The 25,062-nt window shown below is 39.9% G+C and overlaps 1 protein-coding gene across 3 annotated transcripts; it reads right to left on the bottom strand.

Annotated features, from left to right (window-relative positions):
* Nucleotides 1-767: 767 nt before the first annotated feature.
* On the bottom strand, nt 768-24,787 carry ergic1 (endoplasmic reticulum-golgi intermediate compartment 1). 3 transcript variants are annotated; one of them, XM_015031899.1, is made up of 11 exons: nt 24,616-24,787; nt 16,939-17,000; nt 10,968-11,040; nt 10,522-10,616; nt 7,355-7,479; nt 5,219-5,323; nt 5,019-5,079; nt 4,663-4,763; nt 3,673-3,795; nt 1,657-1,783; nt 768-1,583 (listed from the first exon to the last, which is right to left on the bottom strand). In XM_015031899.1, exons 1-10 carry the CDS (start codon nt 24,633-24,635, stop codon nt 1,676-1,678), a joined length of 873 nt encoding a protein of 290 aa, XP_014887385.1. In that variant the 5' UTR covers nt 24,636-24,787; the 3' UTR covers nt 768-1,583; nt 1,657-1,675. The 3 variants fall into 3 exon arrangements, with proteins under 3 accessions (XP_014887385.1, XP_014887384.1, XP_014887386.1); XM_015031898.1 differs by having other exon boundaries at nt 768-1,783; XM_015031900.1 differs by lacking the exon at nt 16,939-17,000 and having other exon boundaries at nt 768-1,783.
* Between the last annotated feature and the right edge of the window lie 275 nt (nt 24,788-25,062).

The raw sequence follows: 25,062 nt of genomic DNA, 5'->3' as shown, positions 1-25,062 counted from the left end.
ACCTGTGTCAGAAACAACTAATCGGAACCAGGAGGAGGGTTTTAGGGCCGTCAATCATCCTCATGCATGCGTTGCTCGCACCCTCCCCCCCTTGCTCTCTGCTACACTGCAGCTGGCTCACCACCATGGAGTTTGCTATGAGTGCTAGCCGTAGTTGGCGTGGCCTCTGATGACCGCGGATAAGCAGTTTTTCGGTAGCAGTAAGTTGTTCCTCCACCATTAGCGCTTTTAGCAACGCAAACAAGAGCATGACTGGCGGCGCAGAGTTAGCTGTAGATCAGGAGCGGTGTATTTTTACAGACAGCAATTGTAGCAATGGGAGGAGGTGGATGAGTTACGTCTTTTCACAGATCATGAGTTTGAATAAATATGTAAAAAAAGAAAACACTTGTAAGAGTTATACTGCTGCTTTAGCCAGATTTTTTTCTGGCTACTTCTGAACGGCTAGCTTCTTTAGCCAAGACTTTCTTTTGTATTCTTCTTCTGTGTCTTACTCTCATGAACAGTGACTGAGCTGGAGCCATTTTAAACTGTTCAGCTTTAAACAGTCCAATTATTTTTATCAACATTGAATTTCAGATAAGAAAATAAAATCTGAAATTCAGTGTTCACTTCTTGTGTCGATTCGCTTACTGAATCGACAAGATTTTCTTATTGAACTGAATAACTTTTTATTGATAATCTAATGTATTGAGTTGCGCCTGTTCATTCAGGCTTTTCAGTTATGGTTCGTTGCTAAGAAGAAGATAAACGAAAGAGAAACAGAATCCAGAGTCAAACCCTGTGGTCCCTTTACTTGGGCAAACAGACACCATGACAGTCATTTGAGATGAAAAGGGAAAAAAAAATGGCTGTGAAAGTAGAAGAGCAAGCTCTGCTGGTCTTATCGTGGCGCTAGATCAGAGATGAGTAACAACTATACAACAGAAGGAAATAAAAAAAACAGACATTTTTAACAATAACTCTCTTAATGTATGATTTACAATCATTTAAATCATCCAGAAAAACTACAAACTACTGATGTTTAAGCATGACTACTGATGAAATAATTGGTATAAAACGACCCCCCGAACCAAAAAAAAAAAAAGTAGTGTAAGAAGAAATGTGAAGGACAAGTCTACAGAGATACAGAAACAATAACACTGAAACATTTAACAGCTGATGGTTAACCATAAAGGCACAGACTGAAAATATCTGAGACGCAAAAACCACATTTTTGACAAAGCAAAATAACACTTCCTTCAATTACTCATTGATTTTTGTAGTGATTGGTTAAAATGGAAAGTATTCAGTGATTCAATGTATGGAGAGGAGGGCGATGGCACCAAGTTTTAAAACTAATCTCAGAGCAAATATGAGCCATTTTAACATTTAAGGTGAGTTTCTGGCACATCATCAATCCCAATGGTAACAAGAGATTCCCTCTTCTCTCCTGACACCGGTGACGGTGTCAGGAGACATGTGATAGTCAGAATGCACACGTCAGCAGCAGAAGTAGCATGAGAGAGGATCTTCAGTAACGGAGACGGTCAGGTAGCCTGGTAGTTACATCATCCGGTTGGAGACTCCTCATCGGTCAGTCTCTGGGTTGTTTTCAACCAGAAGCGGATTTAGCTAACAGGCTAGCAACTTTGCACTCATAAATAGAATACGAACTGGGGTCAAGAGGCAGTCCTCATGACATCTTTCCGATCTGGATCTTCTTCCACGCCTCGGAGGCAGTGAATATACACGAGTCGATAATCCCGGCAACAGTGAACGTCCCTCCGACAATGGCACAAATCTGTGGAAAACATCGCTTTGTCAGGATCGATACAAGTTTCAAAGGCTTTTCTTTTTTCTTTTTTCTTTTTTTTCCTGCATAATTTGGCCCAGAGTCAGCCGGTCCTGATCACATTCGGTCAGGATGCATTACGCTCACACCAAAGAATGAGCGGGGATCTGGCAAAAAGCTCCAAGGCTCACAATCCTTAGCCATGAGTCACGATAACACTGAGCACACTCACATCTTAAACCTGCCCAGTGAGAAACCAAAACGACACAAAAGGCAAATAAAGATGCAGGTCATCGCATCAGTGAAACCGATGAGTAAGAAATCAACCGGCAGGAAATGTTTCTAATGAGTTAAATGTGGGAAAGACAAAAGCAGAGGAGGAACAGACGCAGTCAGTTCAGTCAAGTTTGTTGCATTAAACGGACAGAGCAGCTAGAGACAATTCTCTCTCCTCTAAAGTATTCACTTTCAGGCTAAAATAGGCCTTTAGAAACTTGATCCAGGAGGGAATATAATAAGACACCAAAGGACATAGGTCAAAGGTCATAATTCCAAAACAAATAGCTCAAATGATAGAGGCCTGGTAAGAAAAACTTGTGTATTTCCATTTGACTTCGTAGTTTAAACACAGGAACGAGTAGAGGGTGTACTTTCTTTTTTTAGCTTCACTTTACGTAACAACAGGGTTATTACAAATAACCCTAACTGGTTCAACTAGAACCAGTTAATCCAACAACTGGTCGTAGTTGTTGGATTAAGAAGAGTCTATGATTTTCTAGATATTTCTAGTTTTGCGAATCCCCCGCCCCCCAGTGAGAAACTTTAGGCAAAACACCCAGAGTTACACTCGTCACGTTTTACTGATCTTTAGTGAGATAGCTGCAGAAAAAAAAAAACTTTTTGTTTATGGTCTTACAAACAGTGTGCCTCGTGTTCCTGCAGGACGAGGATTTTTAAACAGTCAAACAATTTTATGCCTCATTTCCACTGAGTGTTACGGCACGGCCAGTTGCAGGTCGTTACACTATTATGCCTTTTTCCATTGTAAAAGTAAGAAGAAAAAAAAAAAAAAAAAAAAAAAGGAAAAATGTCACTGCTTCGAACAGGCACAAGACATACCAGGGCATCCAATTGTCCCAGAAATAGTATGGTTCACTGGGCAGGCGTGGTCAAACCCAAATACGTAACTTTACGAGTCAAACTGGTGGTGGAAATGTTGTCATGAACACAGCAGACCATAAACTGCCCACCAAACCAGGACAAAGCATTAGTTTATGTCTTCCAAAAATTAACCGATTGGAGTCAATGGTAAGATTCTTCAAAAACAGATGCATTCTGAAAAATGTTTAGCATTAGCATAAACAAAAGAAATCACCTGATAAAATATCCAGACAAATTAAAAAAGTCTGAACATTCATTTCCTCTGGAAGCTTCACTGCTTTGCTGCGTTGTTGGTGCCACTGAATACCAAGTTACATAGTTTAAAAACCAATAAAATTATCCATCATTCTGCTCCTACTGAACAAAAACTTTCAATGAAAGTGACCTGAGCTTAGAATAATGCAGCGCTGCCCCTCCCCAACCTGTTGCTTCTTGCAAGTTTTGAGACATATATTCCCAGCTCACTAAATCTTCGCATCACTTATTTACTTTTTCAGATTAACTCACTACATAGCGACATTTTAAGACACAGCTGGAGAAACTATTTGGTGGTTGTAGATGCAAACAGTCACACTGAACGACACCAGAGAAAGAAAGTATTGATCATTGTTTCAAATCTGAAATAGAAGTAAATACACATCAGGTCTTCCACCGTTTAAAACACGGGTAGAAAACTGAAAAAAAATAAATAAATAAAATAAATGTTCTGCCCAGCAGACGAAGGCAAATTCACTGACCGTCGTGATGAAGCGATAAAAAGGCTGCCTCCTCTCTGTGTACTTGACCGTGATTGGACTGAGGTCATATCTGAACCAGATCGCAGGGATTATTCTGCCTGTGTGGCTGTAAGCAACATACTCCTGTGGGAAAAAAAAAAAGTAAATAAATCATGCAATTATATCAGAAATCATTTTTATTATTAATAATAATAATAAAATAAAAATGGTGCATCAGTGTAGAACTTTTAATGACTCAGGACTGAGTCATTACATCAGAACCTGGACAAATCCAACTCAGAGGAGGTAAACCAGAGGAGGCCGCTATGTGTTCAGAGGGACCCATGACGGAGTGTTAACGAGCTTAGATAAAAGTTAATCTGTTAACGCACCCACTCAATAAATCTGATCGTATCAGCGCGTTTGGCCAAAACAAATGTCTGTCTGCGTTGACATTTTCTGCCTCTGTTGGCTGTTTATTTATGCTTTAAGATGAGGTAAGGGAATATTTTCCTAAGGCCCTCATTTCCCTGTTTCACAGTTGACCGACACTGTTGTTACTCTATACTCTGAAGCCAGTTTTCAGTCAACACAGTTCTAGGAAGTGTGTTTATGGGTTTGTTGACATCTTAGGGAGAGTTTCCATTCACTACAAATTAACCTTTTCTTCCAGGTGAGGTCAACGCGGCAACACATCCTCGAATGAGGCGAGGGGCCGGATGAGTGAGTCATGCTGTGGGGATCCTTTGCTTTAGCAGACTGTAGCGTATTTTAACATGACTTTTATGCAGCACATTAAGTGTAAAGTGGACAGATATATAATCAGTTTGTCTGAAGATGATCTTTATTCTGTTCTTACCACTTTGGTACACTGAAATCAAATCCGAATACCTAAAAACGGTCGACCCCGTGTCTGATTTAATCGAGTACGACTGAAGCTGTTCTCTGAAGGTCTACAAGACAAACGATTCAAATTGAATTTATCGGAAAACAAAAGCATGGATACAAAACCTTGTTTGCTACGGTGTACTGGTAGGAAAACCTCCGTCTGCCCGACAAGTCTTCGTACACAGTCGGCACAATCTTCAGTATGTAGTCGTGCGACGCCAGCGCTGCAACAGAAAAACGCTTCGTCAGCAGGAAAAAAATATAAAACGTTCTTTTTCTTTTTTTTTTTTTTCCCCAGAGAGTTTAAATGCTGATGTACTTGGAAGGAACATGAGAGGGTTTTTATGTTCTACATTTTGTGTTCGCTGTGTGATTCGAGCTTTCCCCTGTTAGGTACTTATTTCATTGCCTCACTGGATGCAACATGATTAATTTCACACGGCGGCTGTAATGAGCGCACGGGCTGCTGGAGTACATACGGTTAGATGACAGGCGGTTTGCCCCTCCTAAAGCATTAAAGGCTCCTTGGACTTTTTGCACCTAAGGAGAAGAGAGAGAGACTGTTTTTAGTCCTGATTCTGTTAATACCCTTCAACTTGTTGAGCTTCTTCGTGTGAATGTGTGTGTGTGTGTGTGTGTGTGTGTGTGTGTGTGTGTGTGTGTGTGTGTGTGTCCTAACTTGTAGCTTTTCTCCAAAGGCCAGCTTGTGGATGGTGTGAGTCATGTCAGGGCTTTGAGGCTGTGCTGTCGCACCGTGTGTTGACACATGGAAGTTCCCTGGTACCTGCACACAAGCACACATACACATACACAGGCCTGGTAAACTGATGTGTGTTCCTACACATGCACCGTTTCTTTAACTGATGATCATATCTGAATGCGTGCAGACTCTATAGGAAACTCAAAGCTCTTTGTCACTTCGCTGCCCCCACCGCCACCAAATAGTTCAAACTATTTTGAGCTGTAGAGCATTAATCATGCAACTGTTGGGTTAATAATTTTAAAGGTAGTGGAAAGACTGACGCAAGGCGATGAGGTGAGGTGGAGCAAACTGGGCCGCACAGGTCTCAGACTACTCTACACATGGATGTAACTAAATCCCAGGGATTATTTCTCAATTTAGACCGAGGAAGGAAGGAAGGAAGGAAGGGTAGGAATTCAATGTTTCACTCAACTTCAACAAAGATATACAAACAAATAAACTATCCTCTCATTTTTTTTTCTTATTTTCTCCATCGTAGATTATGTTTCCGAAAATGGACACGATCCTTGGCCCTAGTTGGTTTTTCTTGTATATTTTTTCCTGGAGAGAAAAAAATATACCCGGAGGTTTTTCTTCCGTTTGGGATGTTTTGCATTCCACTGGCAGCTAGTTGCGCGCTTTCCACAGTGGAGTGCTAAACGGTGCTGCTTATGTGAACTTAAGATGTTAATTTATCCACCCACCGTCGTCTGCTTATCTGAGATTGGGTCTCAGCCGAACGAGAAGTCCCAGGAAGGAAACCCAGACATCCTAGAGCTCAGCGACTCCTCCTGGCTTATTTTGGGGGAAATTAAAGGGTTCTCGACCCATTCGCTCAGTTTCTAGTATCTGGGATTTCATGACCACTGATGAGGATCATTGACCAGTAAATGACAGCTTTTTCTTTTTGACCCTGATCTTTTCTGGTTACCCATTATGCGTGTTTGAACAGGTTACGATAGGTCTGTGGGCTATCGCATTTTTCCACAAAGTCATTGTTAGAAAGTGAAATTTCTATTCAGTTCTGTCCATCTTCCAAATCTTTTCATTTTAAATCCAAAGAAGCTGCTGCTGGTCACACCTCCCGACTCAACGTTCACACTCGCACGTGAAAACAGAGTGCGGTTATATAACTGTACATCTTTGAAAAGCAGAAGTGGAGCCTCTTGCACAACCACCGAGGATGAAGCAAGTGGTTTCAGAATGGCAAGTCAACAAAAAAACCCCCAAAAAACATGTATTTTCCAGTAGCCATTGTACAGCACAGACAGCGGTAAAACCAGCTGTCCAAATGTGCTGCAGCTTTTCCACGGTTTCTATGTTACAAGCTGGAATTGGCTGAGGTTGCTAGGTAACGGTGCGGTCTCCATCGATTGTGACTCAACAATTGGGAGGCTTTGGAAACGGCTCATTTCACGTCAGACACCAAAAAAGCTTCACTTATTGCCAAAAGGTGGATGGTGTATTTTTTTTAAGCACTACTGCTTTTTGAAACGGTTGAACCCCAAATAGAGGTTTAAAAATGTGCATAAAGTCAATTTTGCAAAACATGCCCACTTTAACGGAACGGTCCGGAGCATTGCCTGCTTTACAAAAGACACCCCAGGCTCTACCATACCATCACTAACAAACAAAACAACAATATACTTCAACCCATAACACATAACCCAAAGGGTGCAGTCCACCACCGCTTACTGTTGAGAGCAACACCCTTTGACTCACAGAAGCAGATTCACACTCGGTTATAAACCATCCCAGCACACACGCAATATGCAAACATCAAAGATGAGACTCCCAAAGCTCCCAAACCATCCCGCCTCATCTTCATCGCAACCCCTCAAGATCCCATCCATGAACACCACAAGCAGGATCTGCTTTCCATACGTGCCGGGGAAGATTTCTGTCCTGTTGCAACTTGGCCCTGGCTCCTACTGGAAACAACATTGGTCAAAGACTTGTCCCAGATTCTTGTTTGGTTCCTGAAAAGATTCCTGCAACAAAACTGCATCTTAAGAGCATAACTGTATTCAGATCATGCGCCAGGCTGCTCTCCACAGTGCAACGAAGCTTTACTTTGTTGACGGTGAACTCGCCCTCGAAGCGGCAGCCCTCTCCCTGGTTCAGAGGAATCTTCATGGAGTTGTCTATGTGGCCGACCTCATGGCGTCCCATTTCATCCTGGATGTCCAAGCCCACCACTGGCAAAAATAAAATAAATAAATAAAAATCACAAACAACAGACATCAGGAGGCAATTAAAATGTCTTTAGGAATATAGTTACTTCAGTTTAAACTTGTCAATTTGATCATTTTGCGTTCAAATTTTCTTGTTTTGGAAGAGACGAAAAATACATGCGAAAAATAATCCACTTTATTTGCTTTGTGATGACAAGCAGCCATACTTGTTTTTGGTTATGGTGAAAACCAAAAACAACAAATCATCCCTTTACCCATGTGCTTACACACTCAGTTGTCAAAATAAGCGCTTTTATGTTGTCAACAACTTTATACTTTGGACCCAAAGAGGAAACAGAATATGTCATTTATTTTTTTGGAGGAGGTTTGGGGGGATGGGGGAGGCGAGACTGCTTAAACTGATCCTAGAATAGACTTTATCTGGAGCTATCATCATCAACAGGGAGGAAAAGGGGGGAAAACAACGCAGGTACCACTGCAGACAGTGACCCACAAAGTCAATACGAAAGTCCAAACATCATCGCACACACTCCGCTTTCTGTGATTTTCCATCCAGACTTTCAGTCCCCCTCCTCTCACACTCCCCCTCACTCTGGCTCGTGTGTGTTGGCAGACTGGCACTGGCCAAATTTTCAAGCCTTCCTGACGGCCAGCAGTGAAGCCGGAGAGACGTGCTTAATCTGGGCTCCACACGCCGCCTGTCTGACCTTTGACATTCAAGACAAGTTACCCCTGCACTCTCTCCTCCCCTCCCCCACCACCACCACCTCCCCTTTAACTTCACTCTGTTTATTCAGATCTCAAAATAATGCGGCGGACAAATATAAGCGAGGGAGATGTGGAGGTTCTCCTTTTAAGACCTGCAGGACTGGAAGGAGGCTGATTTAAAGCGGATCAGTCTTTAAATAGGGAACACAGTCCATTTTTCCATGAAGTCACAAACGAAGACGAAGCGGCCCGGAAAGGTCAGTGTCGACCGAAGATGTTTAGCCAAGAAAGATATTTCCTTTAAATAAATAAAATTTTAAAAAAGTATTCCATGACGAAATGGGTTCTCTCCGTTGAAGTAAATTAGCAACGGATGACAACCTGTTTGGAGGCCTGGAAAGTGAGCTGATAAAGTATTAACTCGCAGCGAGCCAAGCTCAACAAAGCTCTGCGGCTCTCTTCGCGGCCTGGTGAAAGGACAACTTAACACGGTCGCGCCGGTGTTTAAGCCGGACTCTGGCTTTAGGAAAACTGTTTTCAATTCTAAAATACACAAACCTAACGCACAAGCAATCATGGAGGACTTTAATTAGAAACAGCAGGCTTTGTTTGGGCATGTGGGGGAGCGAGACCATCTAAAGTTATGGCCGACAGCTGTGGCTCCGTAAATCCAGAGCCTCGATAACAGAAACCAGGATTCAAGCACTTATTAGAGCTGCCATCTTTTGGGGGGCGGAGGGGGAAATCTTGAACCGATTTGGGAGTTTTCTGCCCTGCCTGAGCCTCGCTGATATGTCGGCGTTCGGTGATGGGCATAGTTTCTGAGGGGAGTCATGATGAGCGAATGTGAAGTGACTCCCCTTTTATGCTGGCACGCTTCGGCTCCGCTGCCCGCCCACTTCTCTGGCGTCAGAGAGCAGCAGGCTGAGGCAACTTCGAGTCAAACGCGGATCAAAGCGGAGCAGCAACAGATTTTAAACTGAAACGGGCCTCGGATCAAACGAGACCACCACAACGCTTCAATTAGGCAGCTAAAAATGTACACACAGCACCGGTTAGAGGCTCACCGGATACATAGATGCCTTCGTTTCAGAATTTGGTTCACGGGTTTGATTTTATTGTGGATTTTCAAATCTACGCAGGTCACAATATTACGTGCCAGGGCTGAACTTCTTATGCCAGATCCGATTTAAATAGATTTTTTTTTTCTCTCTCGCTTTATTTTCCAAAAGATAAAATATAAATTCCAGGAAATATTTTTAAAAAGTGGATGTTATCTCAATCATCCACTGAGTTGTACAGCAGAGCATTATGGTTTGGCCATGATATAATTTTGCTTAATTATGAGAACATAATCATAATATTAGCAGAATTAAAGACACAATTTTATCAGGACATCTTAAAATTATGAGAATAAAATTGTTTCAATGACAAAAAAAAAAAGGTTGGATAATAAATTACTTAATTCTTCATGTTGGAGTTCTTAAAAATTATTACTTCATTCTTCTAATATTACGACTTTATTCTAGCAGTATTAAGGCTTCATTCTTGTATTGGTTCGACTGCATTCTTACAACTTTATTTTCATGAGAAAAAAAAAAAAATCAATCCTGATATTTCATCACAGGAAATATGGCATGGAAAACACGCTTTTCCTGAGCCACTAACAAGCCTCTAGATCAGGCCAGGCTGCATATTCAACAGTTGCTTCAGTAGAAATTATATCCTTATAATTTATATCGTTTGCTTTTTTTGGCATAAGCCTGACTCGAAAGTATAGGTTTCAAATTTCAATAGGCTTCCAGGCCAGTTCACTCTAAAAAAGCGAAACATTACCCTAAGCACTCCAAAGCTTGTTTTTATGCGTTTGGGATCATTGTCCGGTGTCCAAGTTTTGATCTCTGCCTCATTAAAGTAAAGTTAAGGAATTTAGAGCTGGTCCTCTCTAGCGGTGAAACAGACCCACAGCATGACGCCACGACCAGCATGTTTCACGGCTGGTAAATTGTTCTTTGGTTTTGAAGGTTGGCCCGTGTAGCTCCATCTTTAGAGGAGATTGCGTGCATGTCTGTGTACAATCTTCGCCGACAGAGACAGTTACTGAGCAATGCTTGCATCCTAGAGAAAACATCAGCTCAAATGCATCAGAAACTAAGACATCCATGCCTCTGGTGAGTACAGATAGCTTTTTCTGGCAACACAATGTTATACTCATTGCTCCATAAAATGAAAAGAAAAAGACCCAGATAAAACGTTTTTATCAACGTGAGAGAAAAAGCGTACCAGCAGAGAGGATAATGCAGAGAAATAGAGAGGTGTGAATTTGTAAATACTCACAATCACAGTGTAAGTTTGGCAAACTGATGTTTAAACTCACATCTATCTTCCCACCACTGTCTTTATCAGGGTCATCCACATACAATTCATTTACACTACAAGGGGAGGGAGAGAAAAAAAAAGAGAGACAAAGTTAGATACACAACAGTGAAAACGGGTTGATTTTCATTAAAAAAAATAAAATAAATACAAAGGATTTTCACAATGATTTCAACACACATCTCCTGCTGGAGCAGCACACAATTAATCTACGTCTAATTTCCTTTCGTGACACCTTCTCAATGTCAGCTCATCATTGCACACTGCTGACGCATGCGAGCCAATTTCCTGTGAGGGATATTGTCTCTGTGCCCTGGCCGCAGCGCCGGTCGGTCAAAGGACAGAACAACGACAGCCAGCAATCGGCATTCATTATTAACTCGCCTCAGACACAGGATGTTACGTACATTTCAGTGGCTATGAATCCCGTCAGCTCGGACAGGAAGAGGAAGAGTATGAAGACGCAGCAGAGGATGGATACTGTGGGAAAAGAGAGACAAGGAAGCACTTCTCAACACATGTCGCTTTTTTTTTTTTTTTTTTTTTTTTTTTTCACGTTAATGTCAAGTTACACCAGCCTGTGAAGGAATGATGCAAACCCCAATGAGCCAGAGTAATAAGGTTGTTTTTAGAAATGGCTGACCTCAGCTATTGACATAAATGAATTCACAGCAGTCATAAATTTATTTTTTCCCCCTTAAACAGCGGATTTACTGCCTGTTTTAGAGCTGTTATTACGCAGGTTTTTAAAGACCATCCTACACTCATTACCCGTTGAATACCAGCACACCAGGCAGCCATTACAGCATCCTCTTTCTCAGAGAGGTGAGCTCACGCTATTCTTTATTGAGAGCTACAAAGCGGCTCATTTTCCATAAACAAACTTAACCCAAATGTGGCCTAAATAAGGGATCTCAACCCTAAATCAACAGCTTGCACACTGAGTCAATAAAAAAAACAAAGTTTAAAGGGGGGAAAGCAGCAACTTCATGTGTCAAACTAATGAGCCTCATAAAAAATGGTTGTCATGAGTTTCCCGAGATGAATATGGAAGTAATGGATCTGTGTCGGCGCAGCTGTGGTCTGTCCTGTCTGGCGAGATTCTCAGTCGGCAGGTGAGGCACGTTTACGTGGCAACTGTTTCCAAGGATTCCACAAGCACATGACCCTGCGGTTGGCAGGGCGTTGCATCCAAACCCCGTCACCGACGGAAGAGGCTTTACATAAGGTAATGTTTAGCCAGCAAACACAAGGGAGTGTCACCATGACACATGGGTTACCAATTCAAGTTCATCAAAACACTTGAAGTAATTCTTGCCCTGGCTTCAAAGGAGAGCTGCTGCATGTTTGTCTGGGATTGTTGCAGGCTACAGTAAAGAGTTACTACTGGGGCTTAACCGGGCGGCAGTGGAAACACTGACAAGTCGAAAGATTTACAAAAACCTGCCATGACTGGCTTTCGTTCAAAAGGTCAGATCACACACATTTTCCGAGCCGTGACAGTAAGCCCGATAAATAACCAGGCACTTCTCTAAACACATGCTCCTGTATGAGACACAGACTGAACCATAACACTGACCAAATAGGTTGTACTGTATGTATTTATATAATTACGTTTCACATGATTAAACTTGCTTGTGGGCTTGTTCACGAAGAGACACGATTCAGCACTTTTGAAGTTGGTCTAACACAAGTATCAAGCTGCAGTTTTCTGGGACGATTGTATGTCATTAACATCCTCCATTTCTCTAACCACAGCCACCTCTTTTTTTTCCCCCTCATCTTCATATTTTCAGAATCTGGCCTGTATTGATATCTTCATCTTTCCGACGCAACTCTGATGCCCCTCATATAATATGCCAGTGGTTACTATACTTTCTCTAAGATCCATACGGGCGGACAAAACTCTAATCATTCTGTCGTTTTCTCTGGTTTACAACCACTGATACTGTTTTTTTCATAACTAGAAATATTTCCAAATAGCCTTTTTTTTTTCTTGTAAGGAAAGTAAGGGTGTACCAGTGTTCTTTAAGCCAGCTGTCAAAGGGTTTCCAGCAACAGGTGGACGAGGGGCAATACAGCATTACATTATCACCAAAACAACAGGAGAAAATAGTAGTCAGTCCAGGACTTTCTCTGGAGTCTCATTAAACTGCAAGAACACTGTAACAGAAGATTTTAGCAGTTTTAAAACATGAACTTTTAAAAGTAACAAAACAAGCAAAAAAAAACAAAAAAAAAAACTTCGGTATCCATCAGTACTGGTAGCCAACATAAGCTTAATCTCATTTATTCTCATACCACTGGGTTACACTAGCTTATTTTGTCCTTGCAGCACGGACAAGCTGAGACAGAACAAACAATGCACGAAAAACAAAAAGCCACGGTAAACAATTTGACAATACTTCCAAAAATAAAACTGCCGAGACAAACACAGATCCATTGTTGTAACATAGCTATACCTTAAAACATAATCCTAACGAAACGTGAGCCTCAGTTTTAGACAAACAGAGGCTTCAAATGTTTGGCCTTAGCTTAAAAGTCAAAGTATGTGCTGCCCTGTCTTGAATGAAACAATAACAGCTCTCTAACATTTGAATGAGTCCATGGCCCACACCCTCAGACAGTGGATGGAGACAGGAAGGGAGTCCACCGTCCGCAGGAAGGACTTCCATGAACTTCCTCTCTCTCTGGTGGAAATTGATGCATAACCAGTTCCCTTCCTCTCTCTTACATTATTTGCTACAATCTGTGCTCGGTTTACAAAGGTAGCTCAGTTTATCCGCTGTCATATTTTTTTTATTTTTTTTTATTGGGGGATGATACATTGTTCAGACTCCTGCTCTCATCAGCTGACCAGCAAAACACAAAAAGGAGAGAGGCGCCAAAAATGTGTCATCGGCTCTATTGTAACCCTACAGAGCGGTGAATAATCAATGTAATCTGTGACGGCATGATGAGTTATTGATGACAAGGAGGGGAAAAGAAAAACATGACCCAACAAGAAGAAGCACTCAATCTTCCACTGATTACTTCTCATGTGCTTGAGGCAATGAAAGTCCACAATCATTATCATTCCCAGCATACTTAGTTGTCCTGAAACATGCATTATTCCACATTTACGCAGTTCACAGGGTGGGTAAACCTCTGCGCTGATCAGACAGGCACCAGCTGGCAGGCGCCGCCATTAAACTCTTCCTCAAAAGCTCGGCAGCGTGCCGTGTTTCCACTGAGCTTTTATTGTTTCACTAAAAAGATCCAAAGTCCAAAGGTATCCTGAATACTTCCTGTACAGTGCAGCTGGTATTATAGAGCTACTGTCAAATAAAGTCTCTATCTGGAGGCAGGAAGTGACACTAAAAAACTTGAGAATATACATTAAAACCTTAAATAAACAGAGGCTGTATTTACAGATGGAGCACTAATAATATTTTAGAAAACTTGATGATGTTACAGTGCAAGGCTTTCCTCTGGGTTTTTGTCTGAGTGTGTGTGTGTGTGTTTGTTTGTAATACCTTGTTGGGACCATTGTCCTGACATCATACTACATTGTGGGGACCAGGCTTCGGTCCCCAAAAGGGGAAATGCTGTTTTTGGGTCAGAGGTTAGATTTAGGACAACGGTGTGAGTTGAGTTTTGGTTAGGATTAGGGTTAGATATGTAATGGTTAGGGTTAGGATAAGGTTTAGGCTCTTGAAATGAATGGAAGTCAGTGGAAAGCCACCCACAAAGATAACCACACAAATGTGTGTGTGTGTGTGTGTGTGTGTGTGTGTGTGTGTGTGTGTGTGTGTGTGTGTGTGTGTTTCAGAGCTTTAGGTAAACTGGTGTTAATTGAAGCTACCTTGTACCTCCACAGAAGATCAACCACTTTATGGCAGCATGTGGTTTTTAGTTGGGAATAATCTTTCTGTGTCAAACTGTACCATCTTTGATGTTTCTCATACATTAAACTAAGTAAACCAGTTGTTTATATATATATATATATATATATATATATATATATATATATATATATATATATATAACATTGCTGCTGTTGGTCATGTACTGGGAAAAAAAATTCAACAAAACTTTTGAAAGGTCTTCACCAAGTCTGATAACGGAAAACAATTCTCGAGCTCTTGTTAGCAAAATAATATAAAGATGATCACAGGTGGTGTGTGTTAGGAAAGTCATTGAAAAGGAAGGGCAAAATTTAAACACATCTGTTTCTTCATATAGAACCCTATTTACCCTAAAAACAACAGACGCACTCAAGAACAGCAGCAAAAAGTTTGTCAAAAAAGCTGTGAGTATAAAGACATTTGAGTTTGAGTCTATAGATTTGTGTAAATAAACAATTTCATTCATTTCTTTCCATTTTAAGTCAATTTAAGCAAATCTGCATCTACAATTCTATGTTTTCCCCACTTTTTTCAACATTTTATTAAGAACACACATTAAGTGTTCAATTGACAAATTTCCCCCCTAATGTTGCTCACAAAACATTTTAAGTTTGATCACACCAAAGTACTCTGCATTACAGGTGACTAAGTGTTCGTCTTGGGTTAGATATGAATGTGAAAATGAAACAAAATAGTGATGAATTTGTCTCAAAATAATATGTCTTATGTAAGCAACACGGGATTCACCACAGGGGGGTTTTGTTATATGACGGCAAGCACTCATATTTGACTAAGGACTTTCCTGATAAGGATATTAACTGGACGCCCTTATTGACTATATATAAAAAATATATACTGAAAAATTTTTAAATGTAATAATATTTGTACATAACTACCATGTTTTTGTCACACATAAATTTTAAAACTCGCTTTACTTATGCATTGGCTGATATAACATGACAACACAATTCAGTCATTTCATTGCAAAACATAAGAAATTCAGGTCATACATTTCAAACATCTAAATTGTAGAGGATAGTCATTAAGAGTCGTTTTGCTTTCTTATGTGCAACAATTTAGGTTTAACAGAAAGATCACAGCCAAGTCCACCAAATGACTCATTCAGCCGCCACGTGACAGTAAGCGTCATCAGTTGCCTGAAGGCGACACATTACAGAAAGGAGCGTCCTTCCAGCTGATACAGTCTTACGCTGTGGAATTGACTGAGTGGAGAAGCAAAACAAAGAGGTCAAAGTTTTGACCTCTTAAAAACTGAGTTCACTCCAAGCGATCCCAGCTCCACAGACATCACGTTAAACCACTCTGTGCAAAATGCACACGATATCTTGCAAAAGCAATATAACGTTTTGAACCCTCACACACATTACAGACAAAAACTTCAAGGAGTTTTATTATGATTTTATTTGATTGGCCAACACAACGTTTTACTTTATTGTGAAGATATACATTTTCTTTTTCATGTATTAAAATTCCGAAAAGTTTGGAAGGCATTTTTATTTGGACATTTACTCTGAATCAACAATGAACTTGAATGTAATTTATTTTTTTAATTAACTTGGATAAATGTAATCTGTCAACTGTTAATTTTTTGTGTTTTTATGATGCACTTTTATAAAGCACTTTGAACTGCCTTGTTGCTACAATGTGTGAATTTGCCGGTGGATGAATAACTGAGAGGTGTGTTAGAGAGCATGAGTGAACACACAACATGATGAAGACCAAGGAACACAACAGACAATCGCAACAGGTTAGTTTAAAACCATGTTCGGTAATAAAATAATATCTCTAAGAGCTATTGGTCAAGCACTCTGCATTGCTGGTATTTATAAAACAGTAACGAGAAGAAAGACAAATAGTGGATACAACAAACATATGGAAGAAAGAGCAGCGTTTGAGGAGAGATTATTTTAACTTTTTTGGCATCATGCAAAATTGTGTGCGTCAGAAAACACCATAACAGTAATAAAACATGGTGATGGCACCATCATACTTTGGGGACGGTGGTCAACACTGATGTGAAGAGATAATTAAAGGATTATTTTGAAAGAAAAAAAATTATGGCTCACTCACTCTATCCGATCTATCTGAGCTTGAGCTACTTTGCAAAGAATAAGATAGGCATATTTTAAATTTGCAAACTTCTAAACTTTTTAGAACAATGCTATTCTAAAAAGTATCAGCTCAGGGTCCAAATACAAATGCAGGACACCTTTTCTTTTAGATTTTTATCTTTTCTTTTACTTTACAATCATGCACTTTGTGTTAGACTCTCGTGCAAAATCCCAATAGAAAACAATAGATGTTGTAATGTGACAAAAACAATCAAAAAAAAAGATCAAGGGATGTGAATACTTTCATACCAGGTACAAATGTGGGCAGATGGTTTCATATATAAATATATATATACATAAATCAACATATTCTACATAAAAATCAAGCACTTTAGATATCTGCATGGAGGCCTACTCACTGAAAGCTCCTGTGTAGGTTGGCTGGGTGAGATCTTTTGGCACTTTCCTGTAGATATCAAATCTAAGAGAAAAAAAAAAGAGAAACAAAACAGGGAAAGGGGAGTGAGAAAAAAAGAACTTTGCCAAAGTAAACAGTACGTGCTGAGAAAAGCAGCACTTTCTGTACCCATTTTGCAGTGCAATATTACAGAGGAGAGGTGGAATGTTAGCTCTGGACCATCGCCATCACACGTAACGGACTCCGACCGCCAGCTAAGACTGGAAAAACGTCAACCTTTTGAAATGGGCCTCCTCGGTAAGGGTGCCCTTATATTACGATCTATGCCACAGAGAGCCAAGCACAAAGATGCAAGAAAGTATTTGGTAAATTAAGCAATAGGGTTTTTATCTTCCATAGCTTCAGCTTTAGGTTCACTGTTGCATCTTTTTATGAAAATACAAAGCACAACATTTTGGTTGAAATCATTTTCGCCTGATCCTCTTGTGACATACTGCTTCCCATTTGGAGAATAAAAAAAAAAAAGTAAATAAATAAAAATCTGCAACACAAGCCAGAAACTATTCCCATCCAGGAGTTCCAGCACATGTCCTTTTTGGGCAGTGAAACGCGTTCAGACTCAAACTCCATCCCCGGCTGCACACACCCCACCCACGTACCCACCCTCCCTTCTCACGCTCCCTCTTTCCTCTTCTCCCTCTAAAACAGACACATCTGTCCACATTTCTTCCACTGTCAGCGGCCAGAGAAGTGATCCCAGCTGATGCAATGCAGGGCGGAGAGGAAGTGTAAGAGGGAGGGCTTCCTGTCCACCAAGGACTTGGCTGTTGCTCTTATTTTCGCCTGTGCTTTCACTTCTTTTTTGTCTCCCCCCCTCCAATCCCCAGGCCACAAGATATGAAATCATAGTTCTGACACCTTATTCTGCCCACTTGGTGCCAATAAGCAACTGAACAGGATGCAGGAGGCAGACAGAGTAGACAGGAGGTTGCGGGGATCTCAGCGGCTCATCGTTGTCCAAACTAAAACGACTTTGTGACTGTCGAGCCGTAATGTGCCGAGGAAATTCTGTTTCATTTCATGAGTTCCTGAGACAACTGAAAGGTGGAAAGTAACGGTGTTACGGCCAGAGGGATATACATTTAAATTCAGTTGATCGTTACTGATCTGGTTTTAGGTCCAGAGTTGCACACCTTCCTCTGGCTTTGTTCACAGGTGGGGGGGAGGGGGGGGAATTAACCCAAGGTACCACTTCAGCAAACTACTTCACATTAAAACATCACGAGCAAAACATGGGTTTCTCGAAGACAGTGGTTGTACGTGTTGAGTCAAACCTTTAGAGTTAAAAGACAAATCAACAGTTGCTTTAGTTGTTAGAATATTATGGACTTTCTTAGAATAGTTGAGTTTTAGAAACATCGTAAGGGCCTGCTGCTGCAAGTTCAGTTGCAACAATCTTGAATGAGTCATATCGGTATCGAGACTAAAAACTTGGGACATCCTACTAGTTTCAAAGTCAAATGAGAAAAGGGATTTGACTTTCTCCGAATAGTGGGGGGTAGATGATAGTAGAGGATTCTGGATTTTCCTAACCTCAACAAAAACCTTGTCATTTCCTGCTCAGACTCCTAATTACATTATGATGAAACGGGGAGAAAAAGAAAAAAAAAAAAAAAACAGTTCGCTTTTTTCTTCTTCTCTCATTTTGTCTCAGTCGGGCAGCTGTTTAGATTACCCGTTATGTTGATTACTCAGAATGTTATACGTAGCAATCAGTAACACAACACATAAAAACAGAGCTCCTACACTGTGGCTCTTCAACTGCAATTGGCGAGCAAAGTGCAATGCTAGCAAATTTTGTACATTTTCATTAAAAAATGTGTTGCCTTATCGCGCTGATACTCAAGATTTTGAGAAATTTCTTTAAAAAAAAAAAAAAAAACATGGCTGCAAGTGAGGACAGTTTAAGGGCCTGACCCCGAGCAATGACAGCAACGCAACAAACCAGACAAATGACTGCTGCCGAGTCGCCGCTGCAAACGTAAAGGCCGTCTCCTTTCGCTGTAACAGCATCTGCATGCAGACGTGGGTATCTTTAGCAAGCGTCTTCCCAGAGCTAAATTAAAACCGGAGCGAGGAAACAAAATCGCACTCATCCGGGCACTGGACACCTGGGGTAGAGTCTCGACGCTCCATGTGAGCTGTAAATAGCCTCGGACCGATGCGCCGTGGACGCGCCGAATATATTTACAAACAAGATACACTTAAAAGGTAACAGCTTTTAGCAGGTACAGCATCACGCGTCTAAAATTAAACAAAAACAAAGTTTCCAAATGTTAAAGAAAGTAACTAGACTACTTGCAGTCTGAAAGGATAAAAATATTTTAAAAAAAACAGAACCACAGAATTTTCTATTATTCAGTAGTTCAGGAGTCTACATGAGCTTTACCATTACTACATAAAAGAATGTAAACGTCACATCAACATTGTTGTAAAATATGCCATTTCACCGTTGCTATGCAAAAATTTCGAAGTGGAAAACGTCTAAATGCAAATATTGCCAACCCAGAGGTCGGACAACGCACCTGTTTATCTCTGAAAGAGGGAACTGGGCTGAGTTCACATGCGACACTCAACGTGGAAACCTTGAAAATCCACCGTTGAAGGCCAGGAAGCCGCATGTGTTCTCCAAAAGATAAAGAGAGTTTTGATAGCGTGCTAATACATGTGTTGAATAAAGGACGAATTTGGACTTAAGGCCAAGAGACGAGTGTGAAACCCGTCACCTTAAAATGTATTTAAATCAGCCTTTTAACTTTGGTGCTGAGGTGAATTATGTAAACCGTTTCATGAAGAATTCAGGCACATCTGTTCAGTTCTGGTGCTGAACTAAGGTTGTTTAGACATATGTGTTGGCATGAAGTTGTAGCAGAGTTTTAACAACTTACAGTTTTGCTGAAGCACTAAATTTTCCACTATGCAGTTTTTTTTTTTTTTAAATTAAAGCTCTTTTAATAAAAGGCCACATAACATATTGTCCATGCGTTTTCTTGTTGTTTGAAGACTTGAATTAAATTGCTTTGTGACTTTTTTTTATTATTATTTGGCATTAAGAGATAAAGAATCAAAGCCGTCATGACTTGAGAATTTCCCAGCGTTCACACGTGTGTTTGTGTGTTTTATTTTTCACATGGTTAATGTGAGCAAACCTTCACTGATAATACATCATCCACAAGGTGACATGAATCCGCTTTGAATTCAGCGACACATCGGTGTGGAACTGTCTCAGCTGTTCAACCACATCCAGAGGAGAAATTAAAAATCCAACTACTGTTATTCACTGGGAAATATGTTAAATTTAAAGTTATGTTTGCATTTTTGCCATCGTTCCAGATTTTCTATCCTGCATCTCTCCGTTCTACATGTATTGAGCCCGTTTTTGGTCAATTGGTGCCTTACCAAAAGACACTGAAACATTGAACAAGGTTCCTCTAAAACATTACACCATCATCAATAATCAGTAATTTATTAGATCAGACCTTTCCCATCACACACTGCAATTAAAGTGACTTCTGACATTACCAGTTAACCACAGACTTCATTTATCGTAACTCATTCTTCTTCTCCATTCTAAATTAAAACTACCTGTACACCCAAGCACATTTACAGTAAGCTTCGGCTCCACACTGCCAATGCATCTAAACCATGATGCAAAAGCTGCGGTGACAGATCCTCAGTGGTTCACATGTGGGTGAAATCTCTGACTTCGTACTAACCTCTGGCTGACGTTTGTATTTTCCTGAGTTACAGTCAACAGCGTTTCCTTTGCGACATGTCACGGCTGAATCCGTGAGGAGACCGACATGTTTTGTCAAAGGTAAGGACACGGCGTACCAGCATCACTCGGTTAAAAGTGCTAAAAAGAAAGCGCGAGGCCGCTTTTCAAGGAAAAGGTCTTACTAAATAAACCTCATCTTGAGTATGAGTCACTCTTAGTCACTAGTTCATCCTCTCCTTTAGTTACACATAAATGGACACTTAAGGTTGTCACATAGTATGATGGCCTCATTGCACGGTGTGACTTCAGCTCTCTGTGTGCTGAAGGTGTACGTCAAAGGATGAGGCAGCCGTCACGGACAATATAAGAGGATTATTTAAACTTAAAGAAGAAGAAAAAAAAAACACCTAGCATTCTCACGGAAGCTCTAAAGGCACAGTGATCTAATCATCACTTTGACAAACACATAGCACCATCATCAGCTGAGCTCAAGCCAAACATCCCTTCTGTCAACAGATGACACAAGTTAACAGTCTATTAAACTTTAAAGGAAAAGCCCTTAGATAATCAACAGGTTGAGTCGCTCCATTATTTGGGATTTAAATATCACAATTAGGCATGAGCTGGTAGGACGTGTCACCGTGAGATTGTTTTAAAAATAAATACTAAACTAAAAATATTGTTATATTTAAAAGAAACAGAAATGTGTAAAATGGACTATATATTATTTTAATTGCAAAACATTTCTACTGCTGCAAAAAAGACCATGTTAATTATTACAGTTAGTAGTGTTAAATAAACACAATACGCTTATTGTTAAGCAAAGGTTTAGAAGAAGCAGCAACTAAATTTAATGGAAAGCCTCCTGATCAGAGAAAAATTACAATTTTATTTTGTCCTGGTTTTTTTGTTGTTTTTTTTACAGATTCACACCTGGGAAAAAACTTTTTATAATTAAATAAACCTAGTCAAATTTAACAAATGTACAATGTACATATATTTCATGCTGTGATAGTAGTTAACTGCAAGTCCAAACATAAATTGTAGGAATATTTCAAGTTAGACAACACAGTTTCTTTAGTGCTACCCAAGATGTTTTTAAATGGGTTTCAAAGTAGAACAAATAAAATCTAGCAACAAGGTTTTCCCCGGGAAACCTGCAGAGCCCGGTGGTTGGATGCCAGGGCAGTCATTCATCCAGCAGCCCGTTTGAGTTAAAAAATGTTCAAAGTTGACAGGGAATTTAAATATATCACTTGATAATTGTGTGCTATTGAAAGATTGCAAGATTAACACATGAACACCAACTATAAAGTCTTAAAAAATACAAATATTTTAAAAATATTTAAATAAATAAGCTATGCCTAACCAGGTGGGGGCAGAAGTGAAGCCTGGTGGCCCGCCAGGCTTATAATACACAGGGGGAAACCTTGCGAGAGTTGGAAGTAAAGAAATGCAAAGTACAATATTGTCTCTCTTAAAGTGTTCTCATGCATTCTGCATCCCTGTCAGTTGGCCTTAATAAGTAGGGACAAAATGTAAAAAAAAAAAAAAAAAAAAAACAGTTTCAATTTAATAGTTACTTCTTTATTAATTCACTTTAAAGGCCAGTAATGACTTAGTCTGAGATGCACGTATTTGTGCTTTATTTCTTAGAAAAGACATGGTCTTTTGGTGTTACATGAACTTTAAACATTGCAGCTCTTCTCATATAATGCTCAAATTTGCCTGGTAAACGTGACAAAATAGATATTCAGATGGCAGCATATCGGCGCACATTATACACCATGCCAGCATTACATTATCAGTCCCCTGAGAATAGCACTGTTGGTGTCGAAGCGTGTTAAATGTGTCCGCTGACGCTATATGCTAATTCAGCACCAACTTCCCTTAATTAGCTTCAACATAAAAGTATTTCTTGCGATCAAGATTCAAGTGCCTTGATGATGATTATGAGCTCTTGACACTTTGTACTTCTCAACCATCCGGTAATGATTTCAGGCATAAAATTAAACTAGAGGACAGCTGCTTCCTGGTAGCCTTATTTTCGGATTTTGTAAATACTGATGAATGTAATTTGCATCTCTTCTGGGATTCTTATTTTTGACATTCTTGACTACTTGAAAAAATATTAGTCATGCCTTATGTCTAATTACCTTGACTATTTTTATGTGTACCTTTATTCCTACTCCAGTACAAGCAGATATCAGTCTGTTTATGGTTATCTCTCAATTAAATGTCAAAGATCGCCTTTGATTTTTAATTTCTTAAACTTTGTGGCTTTGACAACCACATATACAACATATAGCATTGTAAGGATAAGCAGAATTGTATATTTTATTTTGTAGCTTGGGATACCAGCGGTCAGTCAGAGTCAAATCTCGAATAGCATCAGTTATATGTCTCATTGTGTGCTTAATCAAACCACGATATGGACTTTTGGGAATGAAAGTTACCCGCCTGTATGGTGTAAAATACAGTAATGAAACATAGATACTCTCTCACACATATGACTACACCGCGTATGTGTGGCGCAAGCAACACCTCGAAACAGTTAGTCTGTTAGTCAATAAAGACATTTCCAGTTGTTGCAATACAAGCTCTTGGTCAAAATTACACTCAGTTTGAACCGAATATCCCATAAACTCCTCCCACATCAGCCTAATGCGTTCCTTTTCTGAAGCGATGTCCAGTAAACTAATCACAACGAAACTGTGATGTGGCTGAAAATGAGAACAGGTCATCAGTTATATAAACTGTAGACGATTACCAATTTGTCAAATAGTCATAGAGCTAAAATGAGCAAGAGACTGTCCACATACTTAATTCACACATTTGTACTAAATCTGTACAAATTGTGTGTGAAAGTACACAAAGGTTTTAAAAGTTACAGTTTCAAAGATTTTTAATTTTTTCTCTCATGGTATCCATTCCTTTTAGAGTTTATTTAATGAGTTACCAGAGGACAGAGTAGCAATGATTTTGACTCCCTAAAATCATTTATGGTCAAAAAACACACTTGTCGTAGCCTGGAAACTAAAGGAGCACCTCCTATTACTCTTATTTTAAAAAATAATAGTCCTGAAAAATTTGTAAGCTGCAAGATGTATACTTATCTCCCAACTACAACAACCTGACTATGGCCTGACAAACCAATTACGCATTTGTTTAACATACATGTGGCTCAAAAGGGAACACTTTACACAATAATTGTGCTTTTGGATAACTACTACTAAATGGGTGTATATATGTACCATTATACTATAAATATAGGGTAGAGAGGTGTAAATAAATTCTGATAATGAGTTTTTGGTATTTACACTAGTGCGAGCTGCAAAAATAATATCCACTGAGAAAGGTATCTTTTACTGAGTTTGTAAAGGGTGGCAAAAAGCAAATATCCTGTATTGTGTTTTAAATAGGGTGTGGCATTGACAGCTTCCACAGATTCCACTTTACAATGAGTGTGACTATTAGCTGTTGCCCAAGTAACACAAGATTAGCTGGATGCAATGTTAACTTGTCAGTGATGGTTCTCATTGGTGTTATGGAGCAAGTATGACAGAGACATGACACAACTTTGTTGTTTACTTTGTGTTTACACAGCTATTGAAACCGGTTTCATATCTTTCAGCTGGATGAGGAAATCTGCACATGCGCAGGCAACAATCAACAGAAAACCTCTTGCAGCATACCTGAGCATCACTCGTTGGAGTCGAAAATAAAATATAGGGCCACAATTATTTTACTCGCACACGCAAAAAGGACAACTGAAATGGCCTTTTCTGTATGTGCGGTGATGCATTCAACCGTTAATTCATTTTCAAGGATCCTCAGATTGCAAACATCAACACAGTCCTTTCAAAACTAAACCCACGCAAGCAAAAGCTCCCTACTCACCTCCTAACATCGAAAGGCATGATGCTTGGGCGTTTGAAGGGGAAATTAGTGAACAATTATTTAAAAAGCAGGCGGATTTTTTCAGCTTTCTTCAGCGAAACCGGCTGTATATCTGAACCGGTGTAACGTCAGCTTAGGACGCTTTGCAAAACCTGATTGGCTGAGAGCTACTTCCTATTTGCTGTGATTCTGTTTCCTCCGCGCGTGCGTCATCAATGTGTGATCGTTGCTATGGTTGCTTCGACTCAAACTTCACAAACCGCTGATAAAGTTAATACAGCTGTATTTCAAAGAAGGTTTTCGGCAGATACTATCGCTTTCGGCGTTTGGGACAGGTATATTTTAAGTAAAAATGACTTCAGCGTCTTCTCAATTAATATTTTAAAGAAATAAAGCGCAATAAATTTAATTCAAAATAATATATAGGCTATTATTCAACCAGCGTAA

This window comes from Poecilia latipinna, unplaced genomic scaffold (assembly GCF_001443285.1).
Source record: "Poecilia latipinna isolate Pla-1442-1.1 unplaced genomic scaffold, P_latipinna-1.0 Scaffold222, whole genome shotgun sequence".
NCBI lineage: Eukaryota > Metazoa > Chordata > Actinopteri > Cyprinodontiformes > Poeciliidae > Poecilia > Poecilia latipinna.
This window is presented reverse-complemented; position numbering and strand designations above follow the sequence as displayed.

Coding starts and splice junctions, on each gene's coding strand:
- ergic1 (XM_015031898.1), bottom strand. CDS start 24,635: ATGCCTTTCGATGTTAGGAG. Junction 17,001..24,615: donor ATGCCTTTCGATGTTAGGAG/GTGAGTAGGGAG, acceptor TTTTTCTCTTAG/ATTTGATATCTACAGGAAAG. Junction 4,764..5,018: donor AAACCGCCTGTCATCTAACC/GTATGTACTCCA, acceptor TTTCTGTTGCAG/CGCTGGCGTCGCACGACTAC.